General features: G+C 40.3%; 1 protein-coding gene across 1 annotated transcript; it reads left to right on the top strand.

The window, feature by feature from the left end:
* The first annotated feature begins 276 nt into the window (after positions 1–276).
* On the top strand, positions 277–8,170 carry LOC136127888 (keratin, type II cytoskeletal 8-like). The gene is given in 5 exon segments (XM_065883545.1): positions 277–452; positions 6,465–6,988; positions 6,991–7,094; positions 7,320–7,349; positions 7,352–8,170. Coding segments are annotated over 5 exon segments (1,653 nt in total).
* Positions 8,171–9,454: the final 1,284 nt, after the last annotated feature.

Below are 9,454 nucleotides of genomic sequence, written 5' to 3'. Positions count from 1 at the left end.
ATATTTGAGAACTACATCTGGAAATGAACTTTGGATATGTGATTACTGGTACATGTAAAATTAGAATAAAACAAATCAGCGGTCTACTGGTTTGAGAGAATTTTATTGCCAAAAACCACAAATTTGAACTAAAGAAGCCTTTGACTGTTTCAGGTTTAAACAAATGAGTAATAATAATAAAACCTTGAACCCCCAATTTTCCATCAGCATGAAGCAAACTTTGAAGGCTGTAGAGCCCCAAAGGTATTCTCTCTAACACTCATTTCCAATGCAGCCATGGAGAGTAATGGATTAAGAGGGGTCTCCAAATGGGTGGACCAAGGGGCCATGGAGAAAATAGATGTAATAATTCCTCCTAGAGAGACGAATTGGATCTTAATCCAGGTACTCCCCCCGCAACATGCTCAAGGTGGGCGACCTTCACAAAGTCTTCTCAGTGAGATTTCAGAACTGTAATGGGCAAGTCCACTGTCTTTTATTCTTTCTCTTTCTGACTAAGTTACATTCTGTGTTCCAGCATTGGGTAGAGTGTGTGTGTGTTAGAGAGAGAGAGAGAGAGAAGGTAGCTAAAAAACTTATTTATTTGGTTCACAGGTTCTAATACAAAAGAAGCCATCTATGGACTATTGGAGAGGACTACACCTCACCAAAAGGTACAGCACTTTGAGTTCAATGCAGTCACTGGAAAGAATTTGATTTTTCCCCTGTGAGGAGGATTGTATATGAAAAGAAACAAGTAAATTTGATATTTAATGATCAAAAGACTAGACTGTGTTAGAAAATGGTTAGATATTCATCAAACCTGTTTCTTCTTCCTTGGCAAATAGGAAGATTATACCTACAAGCCTCCTTTGCAGTTAACTTTCGCATGAACAGTTCTGTTTAATGGAAAGTGGGAGAAAATGATGAACACCTACCTGTTAAAATTTCTTCTGAGAGTGTCATGTAGTTCTCTTTTGTCTTTCGGCTGTGATCTGTGGTAATGTGTTCAAGATAAAGGTAGTACAAGATGAAAAAAGAAAATAAAAAAAGGTAGTACAAGATGGAAGCACCTCCAAATCCCTCCTTAGAGGGAAGTCACAAGAGGAAGCCATGAGAAACAAAGCATCATTGACTATATGGGTTACAGTAGCTAGCATTCTATGAAATATATCATTGATCCATTTCCTCCATCGCTACTATTTCTGTTCAGTCTACATAATCTCTTCATTCTAAAACATTATCAACACAAATCACAGGGTAATATTTTAGGTATGATTGTATTTGTTTGTAAACATTCTATAAATTTTCACTGACTATGGCATCACCTTCAAATTAGTTACATAGACTGTAAGGATTCAAACTGCCTCTTATTGACTCATATACCTCAATTTTTTCTACAGTCCTTGAATCACTCCCTAATTTCATTTCTCTGGAAATTTTCTATTCATTTCTCAAGGCTTCTCGTAAATGAAGATTTTTCAGTCATCTCAGCAGGGCTGGGGTTTGGGGGGGTAGTTGTTTTTTCTGCTATTCCTTCCATTCCTCAGTGCATGCTACATATCACTTTTTTTATTTTTTGCGCTTTATAGTTTATTTCATTGCCATTGTTTTAATCTTAAAATATTTATTTATTTGGTTGCGTCAGGTCTTGTGGCAGGCGGGCTCCTTATTTGCAGCTTGCGGGCTCCTTAGTTGTGGCATGTGAATTCTTAGTTGCAGCATGTGAACTTTTAGTTGCGGCATGCATGCAGGTTCTAATTCCTGGACCAGGGATCGAACCCGAGCCCCCTGCATTGGGAGTGCAGAGTCTTAACCGCTGTGCCACCAGGGAAGTCCCACATATCACTTTTATTTTATTATAAATGTTTGCTGTGTCTGTCTTTAATTGTGGGTACCTCCTGAAAAAAAAGTCAATTTACCTTCATACTGCCCTTCCCTGGCATAATTCATAGCACATATTAATGTCTTACATAAATAATAAACATAATAAATGAAAAAGTACCAACAGATACGTTATTCATGCTGGCCAGTTTGTTCAGCCAATTCACTGACAAAAGTAGATTTGTTGAAGAACATACTTAGGGAATTTCTTCAATCATATATTTTCCTAACATATTTTTATAAGCTCTTACTCATTATTGTTGGACTTCTCACCTAATAACCTATTTAGCACAAAGCTTCTGTATTATATTTTATTATGTTCTTACACTTTCTTCATGGTAGTTTTAATAGTCATATTTCAAACAGTCTGAGAAGCCATCACTCTGAAAGGGAAAAATAGTAGTTATTTCATCCTTCTCCCCAGACACAACTAGAATGAGTCTTTGATGTAGATTGTTAGTACAAAGCTAAACTGGTAGTCTAAACTGTATTCAAAAACCAAATAACATCATTAATTTTATACAAGATGTTGGGCTTAGAATTATAAACCCTTGTCTATTTTTGTCTTACTGAAAATTGACTTCTGATTAAATTATTAAATGCTTTGAATTACACTATAAAAATTAACTTCTAGGGGCTTCCCTGGTGGCGCAGTGGTTGAGCGTCCGCCTGCCAATGCAGGGGACACGGGTTTGTGCCCCAGTCTGGGAAGATCCCACATGCCGTGGAGCAGCTGGGCCCGTGAGCCATGGCTGCTGAGCCTGTGCATCCGGAGCCTGTGCTTCGCAACGGGAGAGCCCACAACAGTGAGAGGCCCGCGTACTGCAAAAAAAAAAAAAAAAAAAAAAAATTCTAACTGCTTGTCACTATGCAATGAGATGAGATCAAATTATTTATAAACCCCTGCTCTGCCAGCAAGTGATGTCTCTTGGACCTCATCAAGAAAGAAATTCAACACAAGCTCACTTTCTAACTTAGAACTGAATTTTATAATAAGGTGTCATTCTTTAGAAACCAGCAATTACTTTATGCTCACACTATATTTATTTCCTTGGCAATGTCAGACACTTGCCTTGAACATTTTTGTATATGACTCAGTATTCATAACAGTGACAGTTGAAGTCAAAGTTTTCCTTCACATTTCCTCTTATTTATTTAGTTTTCAAGATATTTTGCCACCAAACACATTTAAAGTTTCCTATGATAAGTCAGCAGATGAAAGCTGTGAACCTATAATATAAGGCACTATGCTAAACGCCTAGAGCTGCAATGCAAAAGCAAAGAGCTACAATGCAGCACAATTCACAAAACAGCTAACGTTCTGGGACTTTTCAGTTTAGTTGGAGCAAAACTAGCAAAATAAGCCAATGCATTAGAGGTGCCAAATGAGTGATAATAACAAAAAACTATGTTTCTATAATTATTTAAAGTATCTTTTTTAAAAAATTGATGTCTAGTTGATTGACAATGTTGTGTTAGTCTGGTGTACAGCAAAGTGATTTGGTTATACATATATATACATATTCTTTCTCATATTCTTTTCCATTATGGTTTGTTACAGGATATTGAGTATAGTTCCCTGTGTTACACAGTAGGACCTTGTTGTTTATCTATTTTATATATAGTAGCTTTTATTTGCTAATCCCAAACTCCTCATTTATCCCTCACCCCCTATAGTTTGTTTTCTAATATGTCTGTGAGTCTGTTTTGTAAATAAGTTCATTTGTGTCATATTTTAGATTCCACACATAAGTGATATCATATGGTATGTATCTTTGTCTTTCTGACTTACTTCGCTTAGTATGCTAAAGTATCTTTGTTTTTATATCAGTTGGTGACCAAGTATCAATTGGTCATCATTCAAACTATATAAGGTAGAATATAGAATTATAGGATAGAACTACACCTCCCTTTACACAGATCCATTACTATTGGAATTCAATATAGGAGTGCCTCTCCATTGTCTTCATTCAGGGAGAAATACTGAACAGATTTCTCTAGCAATACCTGAGTGGGGAAGTTGGTGATAGGCTTTCCTTTCCATCCACTTAGGGGTCCAGGATCTACTTTCCGATTCTCTGGGGCTTATGACTATCCTGAAATGATAGAAGGATTGTCTATATGAGGGTAAATCTAGTGAGGACTGAGCAAAATCTTGGGAAATGTGACAGGAATCATCTATTAACTTTGTTAAGACTCAGTTTCCTGAGAAAACTGATTTCATGTTAGGTACTGAACTTAGTACCTAAGTTCAGAGATTGTTTTATGTGTGTTGTGCTTATTAAAAGGCACAATCTTTTTAAAGTACTTAACAAAATACCAGAGAATGATAAATTTTCAATAAATGTTACAGTTGCTAGAGGATTTGTGCCTCTTTCAAATGGGAAAATTGGTGGAAAATCAGCTATGCTCTACTTCATTCCTCCAGTAATTCTGGCAATTCTGAGATGCCCGTCCCACGAGGGCATGGCTGCATTGAGAAGCAGGGGTGTCTGTCACATTTGGAAGGAGCATTGAAGTGATAATGTTACCTAGTCCAAACTTATTCTCTCCTCACCACAGGCCAGTACATTGGGAGATGCGTTTTGGGGGCAAGGAATAACAACTTTATTCTGAAAGTCAGCAGACCCAGAAGAAGGCAAACTCATATCCTAGGGAACCACCTTACCCGAGTTAGAATTCAGGCTTCTTTTATACTAAAAGTGGAGGGGATGTGGTTGCTTGTGGCGAACTTCTTGGTGTCAGAATCCTTTGTTCTTGCATGTGTCCGCGTAGGTCAGGTCATGATGTTTCTGTAAACCTCCAGCAGGACAAATGTTATTCTCTGTTCTGCAACTTTTTATCTCTATGTGAATGAAAGAGTGTTATACCTTTAAAGGTCAGAGCCTCGAGAATAGGCTATCCTATATATTTCAGGCTGTAGGCAACATTCTCCTACAAAAGGTGCAGAGCCAGCATGGCTAAGCACAGGCAATAGGACACAAAGGTTAAAGTAAAAGAAACAGATCCAGCATGGAGCCAGATGTGTTCTTCCCTATTACAATAAGAGTGGTGGAGAACCACTGTTCTAGATCTTGAAGCCAAGGACACTAATTATTTTGAATCTTCATAAGTGCAGATAATTTTTTGTATAAAGCAGATGTCTCAAAATTTTTTGCTGACCTGAACTAAAATTTAAAGTTAGATGTCATTCTAGTTTTTCATTCAAAACTAGATTTTATGCTAATTCCAGTGGCTTCCAAAAACAATTTTTTTTTTTTGAGAAAGAAATCATTTATCTAGTGAGGAAAGAGTTTCAACTGGCGCTGTGAAATAACAACATAGCTGAGTAAGAATATAATGAACAATAAGTAGAATGTGGTCTTTTGATCATGGAGAGCAATGTTTGGAGCATCAAGTTTGCTCTGTATGGGTGTTAGTATTTGTAAATATTCACGGTAACCATTCAGCCAGATTGCCACTTAGAAGCAACGTCAAGGCAAACAACTCAATCTACTTCCTCCTGGCTGTTCAAAAAGTAACAACATGCCCTACAATCACACCTAAATCTGAAAACTGTCATTTCAGGAATTGTGCAGAGGAAAAAGAAAATTCTTAAAACTACTTTTGTTCCAAGTTAATGATAACCTGATGTCCAAAACATGGATTGGAGAAATTAATTTTGTTTAGTAATTTATTTCACTTTAGACTAAAATTGCTATGAAGATACCTCGGCCTCCTAGAAACAAAGGAATTTTTTTTTAATGTTTCCAGAAAAAGTTAAATTATGTCACAGGATTCTTAGACTCACTCTTTTTAATGGAAAAATGAATGAAAGGCAACTTCACTTGATATAAAATAATGTAGATTTCACTTTAGTTTTAAAGAAAATTGTTCATATCAAATTTATAAATTTTCCATTTTAAGTATCTGCTAAAAGAGTGCTTTGTGACTATGTTAATTTTTTCACTTTTCTGTCTCAGTTAATTGAGTACCCTGTGATTAAACTGTCATCTGTATTTAATCGTCGATTTTTTAATGCAAAATGAACTGTTAAGATAGTATTTACATAATTTTATGGGTTTATGAGTTAGTGTTTCCATAATAGATATTAGTGTAATTTATATTTGCCTGTTAATGTATTGAAAAAAAATATTGGTGATTTGGGCTTACTATTCAGGGACCAAATAATATATATGGGCTACATTACACAATATATTTGCTTCATTAAAATATATATGATTTCAGTATTTTGTAGGCCAGAACATGAATTATATTTTCAATATCACTTCATAAATTTATAAACAAGAAGATATTATATTACCCAGACACTCTCTTTTTCAGAATGTAGAAGTCCACTAACAATACACTTCTTTTAGTATATACCTTTAAAATTTTGACAATGTAGCCTTTCTCAAAGTACATTGAGGGTAATCAACTAATGATGTGCATATTTTTAAGTTTAAAAAAATTAAGACCCTTTTAGAAAATGTTTTTGGAAAAATCTACATATAATTAGGGATAAAAACTCATTTTCCAAAATGAACTCTTAAATACCCATGATCAAAATTTGAAATACTGAGGAGCAGCTTTGCAACTCCTCGAATCTCTGTGTGCTTCAGCCTCCTTGCCTCCTCTCCAGCCTCCATCACGTCCATCAGGGTGACCCAGAAGTCCTACAAGGTGTCCACCTCCAGCCCCCGGTCCTTCAACAGCCGCTCGTACACCAGTGGGTCGGGCGCCTCCTCGGCCTTCTCCCAGGTGGGCAGCAGCAGCAGCTTCCGGGGCGGCCTGGGCAGCAGCATGAGTCTGGCCGCAGGTTACAGTGGGGCCCCAGGTCTGGGGGACATCACAGCTGTCATGGTGAACCAGAGCCTGCTGAGCCCCCTCAAGCTGGAGGTGGACCCCGACATCCAGGCCGTGCGTACCCAGGAGAAGGAGCAGATCAAGATCCTGAACAACAAGTTTGCCTCATTCATGGACAAGGTACGGCACCTGGAGCAGCAGAACAAGATCTTGGAGACCAAATGGAACCTCCTGCAGCAGCAGAAGACAGCCCGGAGCAACACAGACAACATGTTTGAGAGCTACATCAACAACCTCTGGCGGCAGCTGGAAACCCTGGCCCAGGAGAAGCTGAAGCTGAAGCTGGCAACATGCAAGGGCTGGTGGAGGACTTGAAGACCAAGTATGAGGAAGAGATCCAAAAGCGCACAGACATGGAGAATGAATTTGTCATCATCAAGAAGGATGTGGATGAAGGGCTTCCCTGGTGGCGCAGTGGTTGAGAGTCCGCCTGCTGATGCACGGGACACGGGTTCGTGCCCCGGTCCGGGAAGATCCCATATGCCGTGGAGCGGCTGGGCCCGTGAGCCATGGCCGCTGGGCCTGCGCGTCCAGAGCCTGTGCTCCGCAACGGGAGAGGCCACAGCAGTGAGAGCCCCGCATACCGAAAAAGAAAAAAAAAAAAAAAGAAGGATGTGGATGAAGCTTACATGAACAAGGTAGAGAGCTGGAGTCCCGCCTGGAAGGGCTGACTGACGAGATCAACTTCTACAGGCAACTGTATGAAGAGGAGATCCACGAGATGCAGTCGCAGATTTCTGACACCTCCGTGGTCCTGTCCATGGACAACAGCCGCCCTCTGGACCTGGATGGCATCATCACCGAGGTCAAGGCCCAGTATGAGGAGATCGCCAACCACAGCCAGGCTGAGGCTGAGACCATGTACCAGATCAAGTACAAGGAGCTGCAGACCTTGTCTGGGAAGCACAGGGATGACCTCCGTCGCACAAAGATTTCCGAGATGAACCGGAACATCAACCGACTCCAGGCTGAGATGGAGGGCCTCAAAGGCCAGAGGGCTTCCCTGGAGGCCGCCATTGCTGATGCCGAGCAGCGTGGGGAACTGGCCGTCAAGGATGCTCAGGCCAAGCTGGCTGAGCTGGTGGCCGCTCTGAGAACGGCCACGCAGGACATGGCACGGCAGCTGCGCGAATACCAGGAGCTCATGAACGTCAAGCTGGCCCTGGACGCGGAGATCGCCACCTACCGCAAGCTGCTGGAGGGCGAGGAGAGCCGGCTGGAGTCTGGGATGCACAACATGAGCATCCACACCAAGACCACCAGCGGGTACTCAGGTGGGCTGACCTCAGCCTACGGGACCCCTGGCCTCAACTACGGCCTGAGCTCCTACCAGTCCAGCTTGGGCTCTGGAGGGGGCTCTGGCTCCTTCAGCCGTAGCAGTTCCAAGGCTGTGGTTGTGAAGAAGATTGAGACCCGTGATGGGAAGCTGGTGTCGGAGTCCTCTGACATCCTGCCTAAGTGAAAGGCTCCCGCGATCCCTTCCAGCCTCCCCGCTCACTTGCTCCTGCAAGGAGTTATGCAGGGGAGTGTTGGAACCAAAGACCTGAGGCTCAGTCCCGTCCTTAGCCCACCCCTGGGGGAGTCAACTGCCTGGGGCTCCCTCTGTTGCCCACGCCCCCAACTAAAAGCCAATCCAAGTGTCTTTTTCAGAATAAAGCTTCAGCTGGTTCTGCCAACAACAACATCAAAAAATTGAAATACTGAGATTCAAAATTAAGACAATAATAGCGTCTCTGCCATGGAAATATAATGTAGGTCAATCATGTAATTTTCCTATCAATTACTAGATTGTTGAAATAATACATGTATTCTATATGTCCACATATGTATATGTTTCTATAACTTTTTCCAAGAGTAAAGAATAGTGAAATAAATATTTTAAGAAAAAACTGCGTTTTTGATGCCAGATTGCCTCGTAGAAATATTACCAACTTAAAATATATTGAACAGTATATTAAAGTGCGCATTTCTTCATGCCCCCTTCCAATTAGAATAGTATAAATTGTAAAACCATTGCTAATCTGGTAGGTAAAGAATACCTGCGATGTTTCATTAGTTTACATTTATTTCATTACTAGTGCATGTTGTTGTTCTTTATCTATTTATAGTTGGTTTTCTCTTTTGCTTCTGTGACTTTTCTCTTTAAGTATATTAAATGAGATACATTTAAGGCCCAGCATCCAGTCCACCTTTAGACCAAGTACACAAGCCCTAGAAGTCAACCTAGGGCAGCAAGAATTCCCTTACATAGTAGTAGGTAGACCGAAGAGTGCTGACGTGTCTCCTGTACCAGGATAACAATATAATTTTGGCAATGGACCTGAAACTCAGTCACTCTGACTGGCAGCTTGCCACACATGTAGCATTATATAAAAACTTCAGGCATGCCTCTGCAAGGAACTCCAGAGGCGTGAGGGAGCTCCTTTCATCCTTTGAGATTTTTTTATCCTAGTTCTGCATATAAATCAAAGTGAAGAAAATTTCAACTCAGTTGTCATTCTTGTCCATATTCAAATTTGGATCAATTCTTTGTAGTCTGGCCTACCCCTCACTTTCCAGGAGCAGAACTTATTTTCTATGAGAAATTATCTCTGTGCCATATTCTGTGTGGCTTGGATGAGCTAATAGCACATAAAAAGGTTCATGTGGCCAAGGATGACCAATCACAGAACTCATCTCTGACTTCCTGATTATACTTATTCTGGAGTACATGTCCTAATCAGAGCAAATTTAAGCTTATCTTAGA

The sequence above is a fragment of the Phocoena phocoena genome, chromosome 9 (genome assembly GCF_963924675.1).
Source record: "Phocoena phocoena chromosome 9, mPhoPho1.1, whole genome shotgun sequence".
In the NCBI taxonomy this organism is placed as follows: domain Eukaryota; kingdom Metazoa; phylum Chordata; class Mammalia; order Artiodactyla; family Phocoenidae; genus Phocoena; species Phocoena phocoena.
This window is presented reverse-complemented; position numbering and strand designations above follow the sequence as displayed.